At 44.0% G+C, this 24,511-nt stretch overlaps 1 protein-coding gene across 2 annotated transcripts in view; it reads left to right on the top strand.

Moving 5' to 3' along the window:
• The first annotated feature begins 2,285 nt into the window (after positions 1-2,285).
• The window catches only part of SLC30A5 (solute carrier family 30 member 5), a 29,466-nt gene continuing 7,240 nt past the window's right edge, over positions 2,286-24,511 (top strand). Inside the window, exons 1-12 of one of the 2 annotated variants that reach the window (XM_083152636.1) lie at positions 2,287-2,654; positions 7,104-7,226; positions 8,759-8,825; positions 9,813-9,898; positions 11,100-11,187; positions 11,382-11,469; positions 11,779-11,855; positions 13,946-14,116; positions 16,821-17,109; positions 18,732-18,940; positions 19,685-19,842; positions 21,523-21,652. In XM_083152636.1, the coding sequence (XP_083008762.1) occupies positions 2,584-2,654; positions 7,104-7,226; positions 8,759-8,825; positions 9,813-9,898; positions 11,100-11,187; positions 11,382-11,469; positions 11,779-11,855; positions 13,946-14,116; positions 16,821-17,109; positions 18,732-18,940; positions 19,685-19,842; positions 21,523-21,652 (1,557 nt within the window). In that variant the 5' untranslated portion in view covers positions 2,287-2,583. Of the gene's footprint in view, positions 2,655-7,103; positions 7,227-8,758; positions 8,826-9,812; positions 9,899-11,099; positions 11,188-11,381; positions 11,470-11,778; positions 11,856-13,945; positions 14,117-16,820; positions 17,110-18,731; positions 18,941-19,684; positions 19,843-21,522; positions 21,653-24,511 lie in introns of both variants that reach the window. The other variant, XM_083152644.1, reaches the window with a different exon arrangement.

The raw sequence follows: 24,511 nt of genomic DNA on the forward strand, positions 1-24,511 counted from the left end.
AGGCATGCCCCCAAAGTGATGAAAACAGGGGTTCCAGCACTAGGCCCTGCTCCCTCTGCAGGAAGACCCACCCAGCTGACTTCAATCCCCACCCCCTATTCGGGGACGGTCCCACCTTCTGCATGGCAGGTCCTGAGTTACAAAGTCAAATTCATACTTACCTACTTTCTGGGGAGGGCAGCCAGCTCAGGGGGGGGGGGGGGGCTGTGGGGAGTGAAAGCGGGTGGGGCGGGGGCAGAGCCAAACATGTGGCAACTTGTTTGTAGGCATGGAGACAAATTACAAATGATGGTATACCCACTGGCGAGACTGGATTTTAAACTTACTCAATAAGGTATCTTTAGTAAAATGAGGGTCAGAGTCTGAAGTCTGAAAAACTCAAAAAACAAAAGAGAGAACCATAGTGAAGTTTTGTAAAACACTTCCAACGTTTTTAATTTTCACAGGCCACTCACATGATATGGGTCATAAAAGCGCATATAACAGGTCTTTGATAGCAGATTGAGGAGCTGTTTCAGACCTAAATGGGCTTAATGAAAAAATAAAATAGTGCAATCCTGTGGCTTGAAAGTTGGAACAATATAAAAGAATAAAAGCATATCACCCATTCCGGGTATGTAAGAACACGGATCATCAGTGGTTTCCTGAGGTAGAAGTATCCAGAGGTGGTCCCCGGTGTCCGGTCCGTTTGGTGGTGATAACTGTGCTTGAGCGCGCTTTCGGGCCAAATGTGCCCTTCCTCAGAAGCATAATAATCACCATCTAACGGGGCGGCTCTTAAATCCCCCGTTCAATCAATACAACAATAAACAGCTGAAACTCCGGCTAATTTTGCCCGGATGTGACGTCATGTCCTGCGCTATTTCGTTTCCGGCTATGTACAAAGTCTCTGCAAGAAACGTTCCTAGCCGGATGTGTAGCCGGGTTCCTAATCGGAAGTGACGCAGGAGATGGCTGTTCTGCGTTCCATGCGGGTTTCCTGTTTGCGTTCCACAGGAAGTCTCTGCTATTCCTCTGTTTTGATTAGTTCCATCCACTCGTTTTTAGTCAGAGCGCCCGTGTTGTTTTAGCCCCACCCAACACCGTGCAATGGCATTTTAAAGGCATTGCATGGCGGTGGGCAGGGCTAAAACGGCGCGATTCACTATTCACCGAGGGGGTGTCGCGGGAGCCGGGCGGCTTTGCGGGAGGGTTGCCCTTCTTTCCGGGGGGCCAGAAGGGTTGCCCGATTTCCGGGACCCTCCCGACCATTCCGGGAGGGTAGGCAACCCTGGTCAAAGGTATGAAATGTGTTATGATTATTGCAGGGTCTATTTAAATAGTGTATTATTTTTGGTACGCATCTCTTTCTTTGTGCTACCGACAACTAATATGCTTTTATGATTCAGTTGTGTATTCAATGTTTAGATTATATCAACCCCTGGGGGGGGGGGTCTACTGACCATCGGAATCCTAACTGTCGGGAGCCGCATTTGGGAACTTTGGGCCTTATTCTGATCGGTGCGGCCCGATCAGAATATGCGGCCGCAACCGTGCAGGCGAATCCCCGCCTTCCATACGGATCGCCACCTGCCGTCCGTACGCGGATATGTGGCGATCCGCATGAAATTGGACGGGGATACGCCTCCTCCGTCTTGGGAGCAGCCCCTGCATTCGATGGTCGCCGAACATCGAATGCAGGGCCGCACGCTCCACCAGGTCCCGCAACACAAGACCACACGGACACTTGTCCGTGTGAAATCATGTATGGGGGCGGGCAGCTGACATCCGGCGATGTCAGCTGCCCGCCCCGTACCCACGCGTCACGGCCTCATTACCATGCATACGCCCCGCGTTTGCATGGGAACGCCCATGAAACGCGGGGCGTATGCATAGGGTAATGAGGCTAAGTAGCCCCTCACGCCCCTCTACGCCCCCTGTGCGGCGTATAAAGAATCCGTGCGGCGAAATCGCCTGCACATGCGCAGAGTGACCTCTGCATATGCGCAGACGATCAACATCGGCGGTCCGTCCGCATGCGGGAATATCCGCACTGATCAGAATAAGGCCCTTGGAGGTGTTTTAGCACACTTGGAGCTAGCCCTAACCATGATTAAAAGGTCTTAACAGATGTTCAAGAAAATATTGACTTTTGTATTACTATGCTGCTAGTGGGCATAAAGCAGGTGCTGTAAGACAGCAGCAGCCACCAGTGTATTCACTACTAAAGTGGGTGGCATTATTCATTGCCCTGCGACAAGACGCGAATCGCGCTATTGTGAGGAGTTTTTCTCCTCTAGGCTTCCCGTAACATACTGGCAGGGGGAGAAGGCGCTGTGAGGAATTGTGTCCTCGCCGGCCTCTCGTACCCTGCTTCTGCTGACATCACGTACTGGCTGACGCTCCCTGCTCCATCATCAGCGCTGGCCGGCTAGCTGGCAGTGCTGGAGGCTGTGTACCCGGAATATGTCTCCTATGCGCGGCTGCAAGCACTTCGAGCAGCCGGGGTGGGGCCTGGAGAGGTGCTCAGGTGCTGAATCCTTATAGTGGAGCCAGGCGCTCTTAGATGAAGCTCTAAGGGGAGTCTTTGTAACAGCAGTCGCTATGGAGGATAAGTACAGCAGCAATGTCATGAGTACCGGCAGACTGGGGCCTGTGGATGCCCCAGAGTCCAGGTATGAGAGGCTATGTGTGTGCCAGCATTACATGGCTACCCCCGTGCATGCTGGGACTTGTAGTTCATCCATGTGCTTATGCTTCTGATAAAAGCTTTCCATGTAGCTGAGCATGCTGCAGATGTGTCAGCTGTTCAGCATTTGCATACCATATGACACAAGGCGCTTGGCAGAACTTTGGCACTATGGGGTAGATGTATGAAGCAGTGAGAAGGAAGGAGAAGTGATAAAGTACTGGTACTTTATCATCTGCCAATCAGCTGTTAAGTTATAGGCTGGGTTTAAAAGGGGACAGTTAGGATCTGATTGGCCAGTGATTAGGTACAGGCACATTGGGGCAGATGTATTAAGCCTTAACAAGAGATAAATGCAAGGGTGATAAGGAGAGATAAACGTCCAGCCAATCACCTGCTAACTGACTTTTTTCAAACACAGCCTGTAACATGGCAGTTAGCAGGTGATTGGCTGGATGTTTATCTCTCTTTATCACCCTTGGATTTATCTCTTGTTAAAGCTTAATACATCTGCCCCACTATCACTTCTCCCTTACCAAAGGAATCAGTATAAAGTGGGAGGTTTAGCATAATGGTGGTTCTGGTATTGGATCTGGTCTTTTTGCCTCTTATCCCAGATTACGCACACAGAAGCTGCATGATATACTTGCACCAGTAGACCGCGTACCCCTGTGATGTTCATAAGACTTAGACTCATATTATTAAACCTCGGAGAGAAAGTACCAACTAATCAGCTCGGAACTGTCATTTTTAAAACACAACCAAGATTGGGATGCCGATCTCTGCAGTTTTTAGTTAGTGTGTCTGTGGTTTGTAAGGTGTCATAGGCCTCTGTACTGATAGTGTGGTCAGTATATTGTTTACCTTTTCTGGGCCTGTCGTTAGTCTATCCTGCATAATACAATGTGGAGGGATTTTACGATTATTTTTGGTTTATGAAGGCTATGTGGGTGGTTCTGGAACCATATAAGCTTACATGAAGAGGTGAGTATTCAGGGAATGCTTAAAGCTGTCATGACCAAACTATGGTCCTCCAGCTGTTGTGAAACTACACATCCCAGCATACCTTGCCATAGTTCTAGCATTCCCTAATTGCAAAACTGTGGCAAGGCATAATAGGACTTATGCTGGAGGGCCACATTTTGGCCATGCCTAGCTTAAAGGTTTGAAGACTAGCTGAGACTCTTATTGTGCATGAGAGGGTATTCCACAGAGTGGGCGCAGCCTGAAGAAAGTCCTGCAATCATGAATGGGAGCAAATAATGCTTGTGGATGAGAGATGCAGTAGAGGTTGGGTTTTGCGATATTTTGAGATAAGAGAAGAGATGTATATTTCTGTAGTTTGGTTTATGGCTTTGTGTGTAAGTAAAAGTATTTTATATTGAATATGTTAAAATACAAGTAACCAATTGCGGGACTGACAGAGTAGCTTTGCAGACAATGAAAGTCTGGCGGGGAAGATTAGCCTCACAGCTGCATTCATGATGGGTTGTAGTGGTGAGAGTCTGTATTGGGGAAGACCAGTAAGGAGACTGTTACAATAATCAATGTGGGAGATGATGAGAGCATGGATTCAAATTTTAGCAGTGTCGGTACTTATGTATTATCTGGGCTCCCGATTTTTTTCATTGCATGTCACTACTTAAGGCATGCAATGCAATGGGATTTTTCATTGTAAAGACCCAATTTTTTTATTGTATAGTCAACCATGGGTGATTTCATACCCCCACTATCCAACTACGTATAGAGTTGATTTTATATAGTGTGGCGAGTGGACGTGGATAACTTTACATGTATTCTGCGTCCCCTCGCGGGGCTCGCCACGCTTCGGGCTCAGTGGCTCGCTGCGCTCGCCACACTATATAAATTCAACTCCATGCGTAGTTGGATAGTGGGGGTATGAAATCACCCATGGTTGACTATACAATTAAAAATTGGGTCTTTACAATGAAAAATCGCATTGCATTGTATGCCACTATATTGCATGCGATGCAATGCAATAATCGGACGCCCAGATAATACATAAGTACCGCAGTGTCTTGTGCACGGAGCACATGCGTGGAAAGGGATGGGGGACTACGTTGAAAAGTAATTAGTGCATTACATAGATGATAAACTGAGTTATCATGTTATTATGTCAGTCCAGCCTCGTATCAAAGGAAAAGAAACATGACCTACAGTAGACGTTTAGTCCTAGACAATCTTAGGCTGGCCATGAACTTATACGGTTTGGGCCCTTTTCACCCGATTCCAATGGATCTGGCAGAGAAATCGGGTGAAAAATGACCAAATCGTATGTGCCTAGCCTCCGGGACCGCTCATTGGATTGGATCCGAATATTACAAGTGCTGCACGTAAGATTTGTTGGACCCGGCAGCAATTGCTGGGGGTAGTGTATTTTACATTGGTGTGGCAGGCAGTTGTCATACATATAGTGATTAAGAAAAAATAAGAACTATTATGACAAAATATAACTAGGGATTGAGAGATCGTGTTGGGTTAAATAGATCAATACTTCAAATCAATAAGGTTCATGGAGGTTTGGGCATATTTTGAAAATATTTTTTAAATGCACGTAGCATGATTTTAATACAGATTGAATGTGGAGAGCAAAATACAGTTCAAAGCCAAGGAGAACGCCTAATCCTTAGGGTTGTGTATTAGTGTTCCTTCTAGGAACCAAACGGGGCAGGGCGCTGGAGGGGCGGACCAGGCATGGCGACGGCACATATGGGGGCGTGCCCGGGCCGGCGCATCACAAATGGGGCGTGCCCGGGCCGGCGCATCACGAATGGGGGTGTGCCCGGGCCGGCGCGTCACGAATGGGGGCGTGCCCGGTCCGGCGTGTCACGAATGGGGGCGTGCCCGGGCCGGCGCATCACAAATGGGGGCGTGCCCGGGCGGTGCGTCACGAATAGGGGCGTGCCCGGGCCGCCGCGTTCCCGAAGGGGGCTTGCCCGGCCGTGATTACGTCCCCGAGCTGCCGGGAAAGCGCCGTGCACTGCAATCTATGGCGGCGCTGGGCTTCACCGGTGCACTCCGGCAGGACAGGCAGCAGGCTGTTTTAGCGGGGCACTGCTAGAGGGGCAGGGCGCATTTTGCCCTTTAAAAATCGGGCAGGGCGCAGCGCCCCGCTAAAACAGCCTAGCGGGAACACTAGTGTAGGTACTTGTTTCCTATCTGGGCGCCCAGGTTTTCTACGTACGGCACCGTAATGAAATCTGATCGCATCGCATCGTACACATACACGATATTGAACGATGCGATGCGATCCGATTTCCCATAGGAAACAATGTTAAATGGCTCAATTTAGCCAAATTATCATAGGAACAATAGTAAATGGGCCAAAAACACCCCTGAACATTGAAATGTCCCCCCAAAAGTAGTTGACGCCACCCAGCCATCAACGTGAACCCAAAGCGTGGCGAGCGGCGGCGGTACGCGTCCTCCGACCTTTTCATGCCCTACTATCCACTAGGGCGTGGAGTGACAATAGAATAGTGTGGCGAGCGCAGCGAGCCACCGAGCCCGAAGCGTGGCGAGCGGACGCGGATACCTTCACAGTTATACGCGTCCCCTCGCGGGCTTCCCAGGTGTCCATGGCGACGCGGACACTTGGGAAGCCCGCAAAGGGACGCGTTTACCTGTGAAGGTATCCGCGTCCCCTCGCGGGGCTCGCCACGCTTCGGGTTCACGTTGATGGCGGGGTGGCGTCAACTACTTTTGGGGGGACATTCCACTGCTCTGTGCGTTTTTTTGGGGTTTCTGGCCCATTTACCATTCTTCCCTATGCTGATTTGGGTAAATTGATCCATTTAACATTGTTTCCTATGGGAAATCGAATCGCATCGCATCGTTCAATATCGTGTATGTGTACGATGCGATGCGATCAGATTTCTCTACGGAGAATAGCATGGTGCGCAATTAACTTAGCGGGCGCCCAGATAGGAAACAAGTACCCTAGTGTATTTATGGGTTGTTGTACAAATCAAAAGGCTGAGAAAATCGTAATTTTTAATGTGACCGCACCCGTCCAATCCCTTTTTATGGATCCACCAATTAACATAGTGCATTTCGACATAGAATTTGAGTGACGGCTTTGCAGACTTGCTACCTGCTTAGTTAAAGAGGTTCCTCCCTACTGACATAGCAACCTGCTGGGACAGAGTGACAGAGAGCATTGCCAGCTTACTTTGTGTGCACCCCAGAACCCCAGCCATTATTGTTTTATCATATGATTTTATAAGAGTATTCAATTTAAACTGTGCATATAACTTTAATGCTCAAGACTTGATGGCTTTAACTGTAAAGATAGCAACAGGAAATGAAATGCTTTTTTTTAAGCTGTATTTTGTGTTATCCAGCTACACAGATAGATGATGTGTGATGTGATGATTACCGGTAAATTCCATAATAGTTTGTGTTTCTCTTACAGGCTCACCCGATACCTTGTACTTCTTTGCTTCACAAAGTTCTTGAAGGCTCTTGGAATCTTTGAGTCGTACGATCTACTAAAAGTAGTTCATATTGTACAGTTTATCTTTATATTAAAATTAGGGTAAGTGTCATTAGTTCTGTGGGGTTTTTTTTTTTGTGAATTTGTAAATTGGTGATCTATTTTTACCTGGACACAAGTTACGCCAGTTATGATATCCACTACTTAACTGGGTCCACGCCTCCTGTATCCACGCCACCATCTATTACCTTTAGTAATAGGGCCACTGAGTCCAAAGCGTGATGCTATGTAAGTCCCATAGCGTAAGCAGTGGCCGCAAAGATGAGGAAGTACCATGTAATGTTTTAAACTTAAAGTTTTTTGTTTGTAATTACAATTTTATAAGTAAAATTTATTTTTGTGGGAAACATGGTGGTGATGAAGTTTTTATAGCAACTCTGCTCTGATCACATAGTAATTCTGACTCGATCAGTAAAGTTTGTGGTGGAAACTGTGCTTCCTAGTGCGTATTGTGCGTAGTCTGAAGACTGCAGATCCTGGACTGTGAACCATTCAATCTGCAAAGCAGCTGCTACTTTTAGATTGCCTAGTAAAGTGCTGACGCCTGCTTAAGTCAGCTCAATATTTGTGATGTGTACATTAATGACCTCATTACTTAACCGCTATCAGTTGTCCTTTGTCTTCCGTCCATCACCTATGTAACTTTGCCCTCTCATAACCTGCACATTAACGCACTGCTCTACTATGCTATGGGCCTAATTCAACTTAAAATGCAAATTATTTCTCAAATGGACAAAACCATGTGCACTGCAGGTGGGGCAGATGTAACGTGCAGAGAGAGTTAGATTTGGGTGAGTTATTTTGTTTCCATGCTGGCTGCTTTATTTTACTTTATTTCAAATTTTTTTAGATTTAGATTTCAGTTTCAAAACACCCCACCCAAATCTAACTCTCTCTGCACATGGTTTTGTCCAATTGAGAAAGATTTTGCCTATGTTATCACTCTGAATCCAATCATACTCTCCCCAGAGTATGATTGAACGTACTCTTATTAGTTTAGGAGCCAATCAGGATAGAGGATTGTAAGTGACACATTCTTACTTCCTCCTATATATGAAATCCGTGTCTGCTCACATCTGCAATGAAGGATATTTTTTACCTTGTCTAATAAGAACAATGCTTTGTAATGAACTATTTTACTACAGTACGTAATGTACCTTTATGTCAATATAGCTACATTTCTTTAAGTGTTACATGTGAATGATATCGGCCTTTGTGGGCATGAGCTGTGCCATTTAGTGTATAAGGAGGTTCGTGTAGTTTTTTGCATCCTGTACTCTTTTTCAATGGGCTGGCAGCCGCACAAGACGCTATAGAACCTGTTTGACTTGAACTAGCTACAGTATGATCACTAGGAGCGGGACACAGTGTATGATTGGGATTGTTTACTTTCAGGATTACAGTTCACCCTGTTCTGTAGATCATGGTATTGTGACTCGAGCTGGACATTCTAGTCTAGAACTCTGCCTGGCGGGAAATGTAGTTGTACGTTAGTTGGAGAGCATAGCTGCTAGACAAATAGCGAGTATCGCAATGAGAGTCGCACTAACCCGATTTCTCTTTTCTTTCCTCAGATCTGCATGTTTTATGGTTTTGTTTCAAAAGCCTTTTTCTTCTGGGAAGTCGGTTACAAAGCGCCAAGTAAGTTACCAGTTAGTGGTAAATATTTAGCACCATCAGACAAGTTAGGCAACACTCCCTTTAGTAACTATTAGACCAGAAGGACTTAAGGTGCGTACACACGGGGGAGATATATTGCTCAGTGTCTCCTTTTCATCAGCGACCAGAGATGGTCGCTGATGAAAAGGAACCTCTGCTGGGGGAGCCGCAGAGGTAATCAGCTGGTCAAATGGGGCTTAAAACGGGAGCGAGCACCCGGCTATTTATCGCCGGGGCACACTCCCATCACTGGCAATATGGTCGCCAGCGACCATATTTCCAGCGATTTATAGCCCATATCGCTGCCGTGTGTACACGGCTTTAAGCTGGATACGTGGAATGCAGCATGTTGCAAGGCTCCCTCTGGTCGCACCCAGCATCACAAAGTGTGAGTCCCATGGGCAGCGATATCGGGACTGTACCCAGCTTTAGCCAAAGCTGCCAACCGCATTTACAGAACACTCAGCGGTCTCCTACATTGTTTCCCTTCTGTTACAGGTCCCATTCAGAAGCTGTTCTACAACCGATTACCCATAATATATGCATACCCCTTTTCCACCAAAATGCCGGGTCTGAGTTATTCAGTTACAGGCCTGCAATCAACGCTCTAGAGGTGTAGGCAAGAAAAGCTTTACCTGCTGCATGTGGTTTGATTTGCTGGTCACTGATTGGATAGCTCTGGGCATGTTCCCTGGGAGAACAGAGAAGGGAGAATATGATTTTGCTTTTGGGTTTGTGGTTAATAATTTGTAACTATAAGCCATTTTTAATGGTAGTTATATATTTTAAATAGACCATATTGTATTTATAGTTTAGATAAGTAGTGTTCACCCCTGTACATCCACCACAGCTTATTACTTTTTAAAACTTTTTAAAACCTCTTCGCACTGACTGGATTAATGGAAAGATGATTGCGATTCAATGTATTTAATACCATAAAATTATTTTTTGTGTCTTTTTTTTTTTCAGTGGATCAGTATTGTGAAACATGCTTTTGTTGGCTGTATTATCTCACTCCTGTGGTTCTTTGGCCTCACTCTTTGCGGGCCATTAAGGTAATGGCTTTTTTGTTGTCTTTGGCTTTTTTTTCTCTTTAAAATAAAAAAACAACAACTTCAATTTGTGTAATGAACAGATAATTAAATTGAGGAGCTCGTCCTTTGTTAAATAAAAATGTTAATTTCATAAATTCACTGAAAGGTGGCACTCTAAATGTTCAATAGCCTTATACATTGTATTGTCCAATAACCTGTACATACTGTAAATGCTATATGCTTGCGCAATATTTATTTATTTATTTAACAAATGACTAGCGCATCATTTTAATTATCTGTAGTTTAAATTTTGTCTCATTTGGAGCAGTAGAAAGCACTCCAGGCCCCTCTGAAGTGAATTGGGTAACTGCTAACCGCTCCTTGGGTACCGAATTTGGGAACCTTTAGCCTATCATTACAGCTACCTGATACACAACTTCTGTACTGTTGTAGATACAGTTGCTAATTGCTTTTATACTGATTTCCATTCAAAGCTTTTATTAAAGATGATACTGTCCTTTTAAGCAGACATTTTTGTTGCTCAGCTAGTTAAAAATATACACACTTTCTATGTATTGTAATTTAATCTGCAATACATTTACGTTCTGATACACATGGGTGTCGGGAATTAAATTCTCAACATTGATATCATTCCAGGACAACCTGTCGGGCGGTACCCAGTTACCTGTGCTAATTTACCATGACTAAATGACCTGCCCAGAGCTGTCCAATTAGCCCCAATGTGTTTTCATGTGAAAAAGGGAAAAAAAAAAAATTTGTCTGGGAAATTGAATAGGGGGAATGAAAACCTCATCGTTAATGTAAAAAAATCTGGGATGAAAAATACTGTGGCTAATTGGATACCCCATTGTGTCTTGCCTGTAACTCTTTCCTTGCACCCCATAAAGATTTCACGTCACACCGATTGGTTTAGTCCGGCTTATCTGCTTTGTGTGGCCAAACCTGACCCTACTAAACCTGATCAGCATGATATTCACCATCAATTGAATATCGGCTGTGTGATCTCCCGTCATTTTAGACCTGAGATACGGATGTGATAACCATTGAATTCCCCGCTTTGTGTTCATCATTAATGACTCCCCAGGAATATGCTTACACTAGCGGCACAGAGCCCGCACACCTATGCTGCTATTTCTATTACTTTGAGCCATGAATCTATCTGTATATATTTGATCGTAAGACCTTTATCTTTGTTTTCTAGGACCTTGCTGCTTTTTGAACATAGTGACATTGTCGTTATAACATTGCTTACCGTACTCTTCACTGGTTCCAGCGGGGTGCCGTCTAAGGTATTTATTCCCCAGTATCCTGTATTGCATTGGTGTTCTAACTGGTTTTTACTTACCGCTAAATGTTGAATAAAATGTTTTGACCTAGATTATGATAATTCTGCTGATGTTCTTAGTATATTCTATTGCTATATTGTTGTTCCCAGTGACACAGAAGTATTAACTCCGTCCCTTCTTTTTATTCTGCTTCCCAGACTCGGGGTGCTGCCTTCTTCATCATTGCTGTTATCTGTTTACTTCTCTTTGACAACGATGATCTAATGGCCAAAATTGCTGAGCACCGTATCCTTTCCTCATGCCACTGAACTCTTCTTGTGATGAGGGGTGGGGGGGGGATAACCAGGTTTCATGTGATTCTCCCATGCAGATTATAACCTGATGACTGTTTTGCAAGGCCTTGTACTCAAAATACTTAACGTCATACCCATTTCTTACAGACTGTTACTGGAAAATGTATATTTACATACATATGTAATGCTTTTTCATTTACACTAAGTGGCCATTTAACATGATGTATTCTGCATGACATAGTGGTGTATTACAGTGGTAAATGTACATTGTCTCATTGTTCCCTTAACTCCACTGGAACAGCTGAAGGACACCATGACAGTGCTCTCACCCACTTCCTGTACACGGCCTTCTCCCTGCTTGGAGTGGCTGATCATAAGGTAAGAGATACTGGTTAGCTAGCGATCCAATGACTAAAATATAATAATTCCCGGTGATTTAAACTATACTCAATAATTAACGGGAAAAAAACTGCCTGCTTTATTGTGTTTTGGCCCTTTTTCAGATCTGATCTCAGTACAAATTTGTTCTTAAAATGGGCAAAACCATGTGCACTGCAGGTGGGGCAGATGTAACATGTATAGAGAGAGAGTTAGATTTGTGTGAGTTATTTTGTTTCTGTGCAGGGTAAATACTGGCTGCATTATTTTTATACTGCAATTTAGATTTCGGTTTCAACACACCCCACCCAAATGTAACTCTCTCTGCACATGTTACATCTGCCCACCTGCAGTGCGCATGGTTTTGCCCGTTTTGAGAACAAATTTGTACTGCGATCAGATCTGAATAAGGGACGTTATCTTTAAACACAGGGTTCTGCATTAAAATTGGTGCACAATTTACTATTTTTTATTTTTCTTTAATTAAATGTAGAACAAAAACATATCATTGCGCAGTTTACACTTGGGTATAATCACCATAAAGCTTCTTTATTCTCTCGCATACCTGCCATATATTTCCCTGTGGGGTACAACTGATCTTGTAGTTCTTCACACTTCAGAAATCATTACTTACAGTTACCAAATACATGCATGTTGCATCTTATGTGGCTGATGGCCAGATTGTTGTATTCATTAAGAAGTATATAGGGACTGATTCATGTTTGTAATTAGAGAAAAAAAGCAAGCAACTGGATTAAACCATTCTGTCGTGCAGGTGGGGCAGATGTAACATGCAGAGTGCGTTAAATGTGCCCATACAATTGCTGGGTGCGATGAGATGCGCGCTCCCGTCACACATCTCATCGCACAGCTCAAAAAGTATGTGCTGCACCTACTTTTTGTACTAGATCTCATCTCATTGCATTGCAAAACCTATGCAGTGCAATGCGATCTAGTCCAAATTGTATACAATAATTGTACCGTGTATCGGCACCTTAAGCTGGGTACACACTAGATGATTTTTTTTAAACAATTGATTTTTTTCCAATGGATCAAAACAACAAAAAATACCAATCATCCAGTGTGTACACCAGTGATGGCTAACCTTGACACTACAGCTGTTGTTAACTTACACATCCCAGCATGCCCTGCATCATCTTTAGCATGGCCAAATAGTAAAACTGTAGCAGGGCTTGCTGGGATCAGTTCAACAAAAGCTGGAGTGTTAAGGTTATCCATCACTGGTGTATGCACTATCGCACACTTCTGTGAGACTTTCCTCACATCTTCAGATTGTTCCTGCATGCAGGTTATTCTGAAGATATACTGTAGTCAATGATTTTCAGTAAATCTTGCAGTGTTAACGCACTTCATACATATATACCTATTCTATCTTGAAAGACCAAACTACCAAAGGACACACAATATATTGTTTGAAATTTCGCAGAATGTGTACACACTATATAGTTTTCCCAAGCGTTTAATGAAAGCCGGGACATTTGCACATCGTCTGTGTACACAGCTTTACTCTCCCACCCCCCCCCCCTTTGGCCCCCAAATTGCCAGGTTTTCAGCATCTGAGCACCAGTTGAGATGCTGCCCAGCTGTTGCCGATCCCCAGCATGCGGCTCTGCAGCGTGACAGTCAGAGGTCACGCTGTACAGGGCGCACCACTGCCCCCACCCCTTTCTGTCGTCATCCCAGCACCCGGCCACCCACTTTCAGCAGCATCACTGCACACCCCTGCCTCCCACCGGTTCCCGGCCGACGCCGCACATGTAAGTAAATGTGCAGAGCGGGGCATTTTATTTGAATTACCAGGATCCCGGGATTGGCATTCCTAGTTCTTACTCCTTGCAGTATTTACCACCACAATAGTATAATCATTTATGAGTCCCTACTACCCTGTTTTCAACCCAAGTAAGTCACATTGTATGGCCAGATCTGCATGTGTGTGGCCTGCGTTAGATCCCTGTGTGTTTTAGGCATCTCCTCCATTTTATTTATTTTATTTTGAACAGTTGTCACCTTTTTTCTATTTTAAAAGTTCCTTATTAATTGAAGTGCATCTGTTTTCTTGTTGCTTTCAGGGAGGAGTACTGTTGCTTGTGTTGGCTTTATGTTTCAATGTTGGTTTCCACACAGCTTCCCGAAAGCTCTCTTTAGATATTGGTGGAGCCAAGCGTCTGCAGGCATTGTCTCACCTTGTCTCTGTCATATTACTGTGCCCATGGGTCATCGTACTCACTGCAACTACCGAGGTAATCACCATCTCCATCTGTACACAAGTCATGTATTATACAACTGTCCAGATTACATCGGCTGGGCCAGTATTACATTATGATAAGTGGAAGGAGACTGAGCAGAGCTGTCTACATCTGTTAGCCGAAGACAGCCTCAAACTTATTTTGCTACGTATTGAAGACCTGGCATATGCTTAGATTTGATTTGGAAGCAGCATTCTGTAATTCTTCTAATGGCCATAATTCTAGTATGTTACTGGCAATATAGCCCAGTATCTGGGGCAGGTAGTAGGTACTGAACTGAAAGTAAGTTGGAAACGAAGAACAACTTTGTTTTCCATTAGTCAACTAAAAATATATACCTTGTATCACAGTCAGGGCCATATGTACTAAGCTTGAAAAGTGATCAGCCAATCAGCTCGAAACTGTTCTGTTACAAGCTGCATTTGAAAAATGACAGTCAGGAGCTGATTGGTTGGTGGTTTATCACTCTACATTTTATCATTTTTTCAAGGCTTAGTACATCTCGCCCTAATTCTTTTATTTGTCTTTTTAATATAAAATAAATGTGCCTTATGGTGGGTTCACCCTAGATCAGGGGTGGCCAAACCGGTCCTCGAGATCTACCAACGGTCCACATTTTCCAAGTTACCTATCTGGTGCACAGCTGTAGTCATTACTAACTGTCACATTTTCAAACCTGCTGCATTCATTCCAACTATAGATCCACAGGTTGCCTGGAAAACATGCACCGTTGGTAGATCTTGAGGACAGGTTTGGCCACCCCTGCCCTAGATGATATATCTGCCATTAGAGCTGATGCCAGATATACCACAAGCGCAATGGCATGTCTGTACCCCCAATATGTCTGAACAGACATTGGTCTTCCGGCCGCCCATAAACTCGCCGGAGGGACTGATCAATACTTGAAGTTTTTATTGTTTACAATCTACTGTATGTGTTTTACAACAGCTATTCGTAGTGTTTCCTCTAAGCTTCCCCCACCATGCTGACAAGCCACTGAGAACTTTCAGTGTGTGCCATCATGTGTAATGGGTATTACAGTGTGTGCCATAATGTGTAATGGTCATTCCGACAGAATATGTAATGGGCATAGCGGAATATGACAATGTTTAATGTGCATAATTCTAGTGCAGTGTGCAATTTTTAGATAGTTGTTTGTTTATTTTTTTTATAATGTAAATTTCTAATATAAAATATACCATCCCGATTGAGCGCCCTGCTTGGTGGTCAGCACCCTGACCTAAGAAAATCCTAGAGTGAACACTATATTAGGGATGTAAGGCTTGTTACCAAGGTTCAGTACAGAGAGAACCACCCAAACTAGCCCAGTAAGAGGATTTCACTATATATAATAACCCATAGCCGAAGCAGTAACTTGTATACCTATTCTCCACATACATTGGTGTATTCAACATGTAAATGAAAGTTTTTTTTGTCTAGATGTAATCATTATTGACTTTGTATTTGTCTCCGATACACATGGACACTTTTTTTTCTTTTAACACTCTTTTAATAGAACAAATTTATTATTTATTGATCGCGCAATGTTTTTATCGCATCACATGCCATACACCCGATGGCATGCGATTTTAGCCACCTATTCGATTAAAAATTGTATAAGCACCCTAAAGGGTGCTTACAATGTTAAATTCACCCCCACACCACCCCCCACTATAAACGTGAACCCGAAGCGTGGCGAGCGCAGCGAGCCCGCAAGGGGCAGCGGTACGCATCCTACGACCTTTTCATACCCCCACTATTCACGTCGGCATAGAGTTGATTTTATAAAGTGTGGCGAGCCCCGCGAGGGGACGCGTATACCTGTGAAGTTGTGCGCGTCCCCTCGCGGGGCTTGCTTGCCATGCTTCGGGCTCGCAGCGCTCGCCACACTTTATAAAATCAACTCCACGCCGAGGTGGATAGTGGGGGTATGAAAAGGTCGTAGGACGCGTACCGCTGCCCCTCGCAGGGTCGCTGTGCTCGCCATGCTTCGGGATCACGTTTATAGTGGGGGGTGGCGGTTGGGTGCATTTAACATTGTAAGCATTCATTAGGGTGCTTATACAATTTTTAATCGCATTGTATGCCATATACAATGTCATACAATTTTTAAATTGTATGACATTGTACAACATCGCGCGATATCGCATCGCATACCATCGCATGCCTTATGGTATGCGATGCGATGGGCGCCGTGATAATACACAAGTACCCAAATTTATATCTGATCTTTTTTATTATCATATATTAAAATAAATGCCTTGAGCATAATGAATCACTGATTACAGTGATGATTGGAAATAATAGTATACCCTGCTCTGACTCAATGAGAGGTTTTGCATTATGGTTCTCTGTTACGCCATGGTTAGTATTTGAACCATTGAGAGTGGACTGGATCTAAAATGTGATCAGGATCATAACTTGGGGTGTGCATACGGTGTCATTGCACATGAGGCAGGCTGTTAGGGGCGGCACCATCGCTGATCCACAACACATGCATGTGGCTCGCTGGTTGCATTGAACGTAACCCTGCAGCCAGAATGAATACTGCAGAGCCATACAGCGCATCCCAGATCTGGTGGTCCCGCCTTATTTAAAGTGCCTATTGCCATATAGGAGGAAGCAATCTTGTTTTGTTGTCTGTTTCTGGACTCCTAACCAAAACATACGTCCTCACTGATTTCCTTGTCTGTTTCAGAGTAAAGTGGAGTCTTGGTCCTCTCTAATCATGCCTTTCATCACCGTCATTTTCTCCGTCATGATTCTGGACTTCTACGTAGAATCCATCTGCTCTCTTAAAATGGAAGTGTCCAAGTGCGCCCGCTATGGGTCTCTCATCCTCGTGCTCAGTGCTCTGCTGCTGGGGAATTTCTGGACTCATCCAATTACAGACCAGCTCCGAGCCATGAATAAGCCGGCTCACCAACCCGGCACGGAACACGTGCTCTCCGGAGGGGTGGTGGTGAGCGCCATTTTCTTCATGCTGTGTAAGTATTGCATCAAGGTGGCGCTGCTAAGCCTCTGGCTTGTGGAACCAACCCATGCGCTGTACTAGTATCCGGTTAGGAAGAGACCCCATGAGTTCTGGAAGCCAGCTCAAATGTGCCGCAACCGGTGACCTTTCACATTATTTGCTGATTGGTTGCTATGTGGGCGCTTCACATTTTCTTATGAAAACCTGGTAAAGACACATCCATGAATTGCCAGAAATAAGTCCATTTTGATTTCTCAGAAATGCTCTTAAGAAAGTGTTATGGTTAAGCCAGTTGTTCCCAAACTTGGTCCTCAAGGCACCCCAACATCCAGGTTTTAGGGATATCTATGCTTAGGCACCGATTACTTATTTGGTACAGAGTCAGATTGATTACACCAGGCATGTGCAAACTGTAGCCCTCTAGCTGTTGTGAAACTACACATCCCAGCATTCCATGGCATGATAGGACTTGTAGTTTCACAACAGCTGGAAGGACATTGTTCAAACCTAGACATTTAGGAACCACTGAGTTAAGCATTCAACCATTCTATGTTTGTCCACTGAGTGGCACTGTAGAGTATGTATGTATGTATGTATGTATGTATGTGTGTCTCCAAAGGGAGAGAGGCACTCAGATAATTCACACAAGTCAAGTGAAAAAACGGCTGAATACAGCTGTTTTTTCACTTGACTTGTGTGATTCATCTGAGTGCCTCTCTCCCTTTGGACACTTTATGTTTTGTATTGGAGTGCACCAGAAACGATGGCCTCAAACTACTCCTAACCTCTTCGAGGAGGCCACTCCACCATTAGAGGCCACTTGATGGACCAAATTACTCCATTGTGAAAGTGAAAGCAAATTTTGCAGGGACAGTGATAAGTTTCAAACTTGCTGGAGACAGAGATTGGAGGTAGGTGCAGATAGGGACTGCGGTGGAGAGTTTGCGGGCTATAAACAGTCACAGCTCTAAGTGAAAGTAAAAACGGTCACAGCTCAAAGTTGGAAGTACATTGCAGAGGCCGTCATTGTGACAGGCTTTTAACTGGTGTGTGTATATACAGAGAGCCGGGCAGGGGAGGTAGCGATGGGAAGCCGGGGGGGGGGGGGGGGGGGGGCTGCAAGTAGAGGGCAGGGGAGGCAGTGGGCGCACTGGGCCCCGGCAGTGAACGCCGCAAGGTGAAGAATGGGGTACGGCTTCCCATCGCCAGCTCTCTGCTTGCAGCCCTGCTCTGCTCCCTCTTCCGCCCGGCTTCCCATACGCCGCGTCCCCTGCCTGCCTGCAGGCAGCACATAAGATTTACCAAATCTTATGTGCAGCCCGTCCGACCTGATGCGCACGGGACTGCGTATTGGGTCGGACGGGATGTGTGCACATGCGTTTTGGGGTGAAATCGGGCCCAAATCGCATTGTGTTTCTGGGCCTTTAGAGTGTATTGGTTTGTTCTATTTTCATACAATTCATGCTATCTTCATTCGATTTGTGCTGTCAGGGGAGCGCGCATCTGCATGTGATCCCGATGCGATTTTGAATATTAGTCAAAATCTCATGCTGATTGTACCGTGTGTACACACCATATGAAATAGCAGGAGTTCCTCACTTTTTATCATGTCTACCGTTCCAACTCATTTTCCAGCTGCAAACATCTTGTCAATGACATCCAGGAGGGGACAGAAAGGCACTCTTGTGGGCTACTCACCGGAAGGGACCCCTCTGTATAACTTCATGGGGGACGCCCTGCACAGCACCTCCCCGTCTATGCCTAGGTTCATTAAGGATTCTCTGAAACAAATACTTGAAGAGCACGACTCCCGGCAAATCTTCTACTTTCTGTGCCTGAATCTGGTAAGTCTCCTAGTGGCGGACCATGTGCGGACAAGTTCCTGGCCATTTCTATGTGCAAGACTGAAATGAGTGCCGGGTCCTATACTAAGGGGTATGGATCATTAGGTCACCAGCATAATGGTCGACATGAGTTAAGGTTGACATGACTTTAGGTCGGCATGGTCATTATGTCAACATGGGTCGACATTGAAAAAGTCAACAAGGCTTTTTTTTGTTTTTATTAAATTTTTTAACCAGAATGTCAACACAGTCAACGTAAACACTAAAATGTAGCACCGCGTCCCCTCACATGGCTCTCTGTGCTCGCCATGCTTCGGACACGGTGCCGCACTATGCTCCGCACACTATTTTATTCTCCCTCCACACCCTAGTGGATGGTAGGGCATGAAATACCGCCTGTCGGCAAATTTTGGCTCAAAAACAGTAAATGGCTCTGTCTACCTAATGCTTGTCAAAAATCATGCTGGTGACCCAATGACCGTATCCCATACTAATGGGGGCGTTTTACTTACTTGCTGGGATTGCTTCAGGAGTCTAATATTTCATCCATAATTTTACATTGGAACCAGACGCAGATCCACCAAACTGAACTGAATGTGGTTTACGTAAATGATCACCTTATTCGGAGATGTGTTAGTGACTTGCTGGAGGGGGGAAATGCATGCTATGGATATTGGTGCCTGCACATAACTGGCCCTAATGCTATAATATAAAGGCTTGTCTCAATGCTGCTCCTTGTTTCAGGCATTTACATTTGTGGAACTGTTCTACGGAGTGTGGACCAATAGCTTGGGATTGTTGTCTGATGGCTTCCACATGTTGTTTGACTGCTCTGCTCTTGTCATGGGGCTTATTGCTGCACTAATGACTCGATGGAAGGCGACACGCATATTCTCTTATGGGTAAGTGCTTCCATGAGCAGATAGATATGTGTGTAGCTTGCATTATACAGTTGGGTATGTGTAACTGTTCATCCTCAACCTGTGTTGTTCCTCTTTTCTGCCTGGGGTGTCGCTCTCTTCTCTGCTACTTCTAGCACACTCTGATCTGTGTATCAGCACTGAGATACAGACCAATGTGTGCTAGAAGCAACAGAGCAGAGCGACACCCCAGGCAGGAAAGAGGAACTGCAGATTGCTGGAAAGAAAACTAGTGTGCGTAGATTTGTTTAGGTGCATACTAACTGTACAATTTTTTTTGACCAATTTCTTTGAAAGACATTTCTCTTGAACCCAGTGTCCTGGGCGAAAGATGTTGACGACAGACGAAAGATCTAGCTACAGTTTATAGGCTTTTTGAAAGATCTCCAAATTGAGCTGCATGCATAGTTGATGAACAACTGGCGGGAATGCGCAACCTCATTTGTCTTTCGTCGCAAACACACTGAAAAAATATTTTGACCAATTTCGTTCAGAATGGCCGAAATGAACGAAGTTGGTCAAAAAAATTGTACAGTGTGTATGCACCTTTAGACTTCGCTAGCTTAGCAGCACTTAATATTAACAATACAAAAAGTTATTACAGCATAGGTATTCCCAAACACGGTTCTCAACACTCAAACAGGTACATTTACTAAAGCTTTTAAAAAATGAAAAGAACTGATGTTGCCCATGGCAACCAATCAGATTATGTCTCATATTTATATATTGCATCCTAGAAATAGAAGCTGATTGGTTGCTATGGGCAACATTCCTTATTTTATTAAAAGCTGTAGTAAGTTAACAATGTAGAAATGTAGACCTATGCATAGTAACATACTGGTTATGTGCTCATCACTATATTCCATTGCATAGCTACCAGTCCAAAAGTGACTTTGACAAGATCTTCAATGACGGTGATGGCTGATAAGATATTGTACATATTTTACGACACAAATGTAGTTTTCTGCTGCATGGCCAAGTCCATTTTAAGAAACTGTATGACATTTGTGTGATCCTGCCCTCATTCAATTGTCCAACAAATATTGAAAAGAGATGTTGATACACCGAAACACGTTCCTCTGTACCCGGCAGACCATTAGGGCAACAGACAGAGAACCTTATATTTCATGATTGTCTGGAACTGTACAGCTGTAAAGAAGCAGCTGTGCAATACAGCGTAATTAGAATTCAAATGCAGCCTCAGATGCCGTCTGTAGGAGATGGGTGCCGCCTGTAGGAGATGGGTGCCTTCTGTTTGCCTTTGCATCTGAGAATGCAGCCTCGGATCACCATCAAGACCATCACTTGCTATTTGCGATTTAGGCAACGGTCAGCCTGGGTAAACTGAAGCTTGCTCTGGCTGGGTGTTGGGGCCAGACACCATAGTCCTGTAAATCCATGGACCCATCATGCCTTTTAAAGAATGGTGCCGGGTGCATATGATCCTTCACATAATCCTTTAAGTTTCAGGAAAGTGTATACTGACATTGTAGTGTAGCTGCCAATCAAGCCGTAGTAACCATAGCTCTGAGCGAATGACATGTGCGAGTCCACAATCTTTTATGTTTCCCAAGATTTAATCATTCACTTTAGACTTAACATGAAGGGGATTGAGGAGAACAAGAACCAATAGTCTCAGTTTCTTGTTGTGCATCATCGTAGGTATGGGCGAGTGGAAATACTGTCCGGGTTCATCAATGGACTCTTCTTGGTGGTGATATCTTTCTTCGTGTTTATTGAAGCTATGGCCAGAATATTTGATCCACCAGACATCAACACCGATATGTTAACAGTAAGTTTAAAGAAGGGTTAATCATTCATTTACAGAAATGCACCAGATACAAATGCGGTCAGGTGTGTGACAAGATGGTTCTGATTATGGGCGGTATTCAATGAGGGGGTGAGCAACGGCGAGGGGGGTTTGTCTGGTGAGGATGGCTTTTTTTAGCGAGGAAAAGCCATCCTCACCGGCCGCTCGCCATATTCTATGTTCCGGGGAAATCCTCTCCATCATAGGCAAGGATTCCCAGGCATATTGCGGCGAGCCTCGTCGTTTTGACAGCCGCACTTGCCGTTTCCACCTCACCTCAGGGAGCAGACAAGGTGGAAACTGCAAGAAATAAATGAAATGAAATACTAAATGAATAGAAATGAATAAATTACCATTGCAACTTTATATAAAGTATAAATAAGTTTATTGTATGGATAAAGAGTAATAATGGTGATCATTTTTCTAAAAATTGAGTGCAACCTAATACCGGTACACATAAAAAATATAAAAATCCTGTATATGGGCAGGACAGTCCAAATAATAAGAGCTATGCTCTGGATGTATAGTATACAGCTGGAAAGTACATGGTGATCTTGTGCAAAGCAATCGATCCCCGCACTATACAGCCACAGCAAGAGGAGAACAGTCTGCCGCATTACTGGTGCATGGTAACCGCTCACATTTATTTTGGACTTTGGTATTTACTGTTTTTATGTTTTGTTTTGTTTTTAAATTATCACCATTATTATTACTCTTTATCCATGCAAAAAACGTATTTTATACTTTTTACAAAGTTGCAAAGGTCATTTATTGAATGGATATTAAGTGGTGAAGGTATGCGCAGGAGTTTCCCCTTTCCCTTTCTTGATTCCCATGACCAGAGTGTGTTTTGTAGTACACCCTACTATCTCGGAAGCAACTTCCCAGACACCACTAACTCAGCGCAGTCTTTTAAACAACTTTTTTGTCTGAGGTGGAAACTGCGAGTGAGGAGGAGCGTTGAATACTGACAGTGGGCTATTGGCGCTTCTCACCATATAGCTTGCTGCGCAAAAATATGGTCATGTCCGAAATGCTCGTCTCCAATATATTCACACACCATCCCATTCCATTTTATTGACCATTCTGATTCCTCATTAGACACAGAACAAATTAATAATTAAAACAGTTTCTGATACCAGACATGAAGGGGGGGGGACCATACCTATGTATACCACCATTATTAAATCCATTAGATGTTCTTATATCATAAACCATGATGTAATTAATATGATTTGGTCAAAAGTTGTTTGTTATACAATATGGAGTGTATAAATATCCCAAATTTATTCAAGTTGAATGTCCTGATCTCTGTACACTCCCAGAAATATGTATTGCTTGTGCCTGGTTGTTGTCCTGACCCTAAATTCTTAATACATATGAATTGAAGTTGCTGGATAAGCATTTTTATAGAAGCATTTCAAAAATGTAAGTATATAATACATGATTGTTTTTCTAGCCCAGTTTATATTTCTATCCCCCAGTATATAAGCTCTCACAATCAGGGCCCTCCGCACTTGTATGCTCTAGCTGCCTTATCACTTTCCGCAATGTGCTCCCAATCACAATCGGATCCTTTTCTGATGGATGTCCAAAACCATGTCATACTAACCATTTAGGTCCCCCCCCCATTGTTAACTCCACCCCACCATCAACACCAACCCGAAGCGTGGCGAGCGGCGGCGGTCCGCATCCTCCGACCTTTTCATACCCCCACTATCCATGTCGGCGTGGAGTTGATTTTATATAGTGTGGCGAGCGGACGCGGAATACGAGCCCGAAGCGTGGCGAGTGGACACGGAATACATGTTAAGTAATCCGCGGGGCTCGCCGCGCTTCGGGCTCGTATTCCGCGTCCGCTCGCCACACTTCGGGCTTGGTGGCTCACTGCGCTCGCCACACTCGTCTCAGGTACAATTTAACATTGGGGGAAATTTACTAAAGGAAATTTGTAAAAAATAGGTGTATTTGTATTTAGAAATACACTTATTTTTGACATTTACTATCCCGAAAATACGGCAATTCGGATTTGTATTGATAGCACATCAATACAAATACGAATTGCCATATTTTTGGGATAGTAAATGTCAAAAATAAGTGTATTTCTAAATACAAATACACCCATTTTTTTTACAAATTTCCTTTAGTAAATTCCCCCCATTGAGTCCAATGGGAAAACTGGGTCGGTCGCGTCGCATGCCATTATAATGGCATGTGATGCGACCGTTTTTTTTAATTGTACGGGAACCTCTTAAAAACCCCGAAAATCGGGTCGGTCGGGTCTGATCGCATGCCTTAAGTTAAGGCATGCGATTTTAACATCAGGCGCCCAGATAATACATCAGGCGCCCAGATATATACATACAGTTACATACTGTGTGTGTGTATATATATATATATATATATATATATATATATATATATATATATATATATATATATATATATATATAATTAATATTATTAATTTTTGAAACCGTGACCATGTAAAGTCAGAGATTGAGTGTACCAGTGGAGAAGCTGGCCAAAGTAACTCATCAGCATTTACCGATCATTTTATAGAATGTACTTAGAGAGCATTCAATTACGTGCCAGATTTTTTAACAAAAAATCTACACCGTTCGCTGTTTTGAGGTTGAATTGCCATTCAGCCTATTCAATTAAAGTGCGGATCCAGTACAGTTAGATAACGTGTTGAGTCATGTTTTGCCGCCGCAGTTTGGGCTTCTTAAAAAAAGTGAAACTACAGTGGTGAAACATGTCTAAAAACCAGACAAAACCTGCTGCAATTAAATAGAAAAGTCCAGGTGTTTTTTTTTGGTTTTGTTACTTAATTGAGTA

This window comes from Crinia signifera, chromosome 1 (assembly GCF_055691185.1).
Source record: "Crinia signifera chromosome 1, ASM5569118v1, whole genome shotgun sequence".
NCBI classification, from domain to species: Eukaryota; Metazoa; Chordata; class Amphibia; order Anura; family Myobatrachidae; genus Crinia; species Crinia signifera.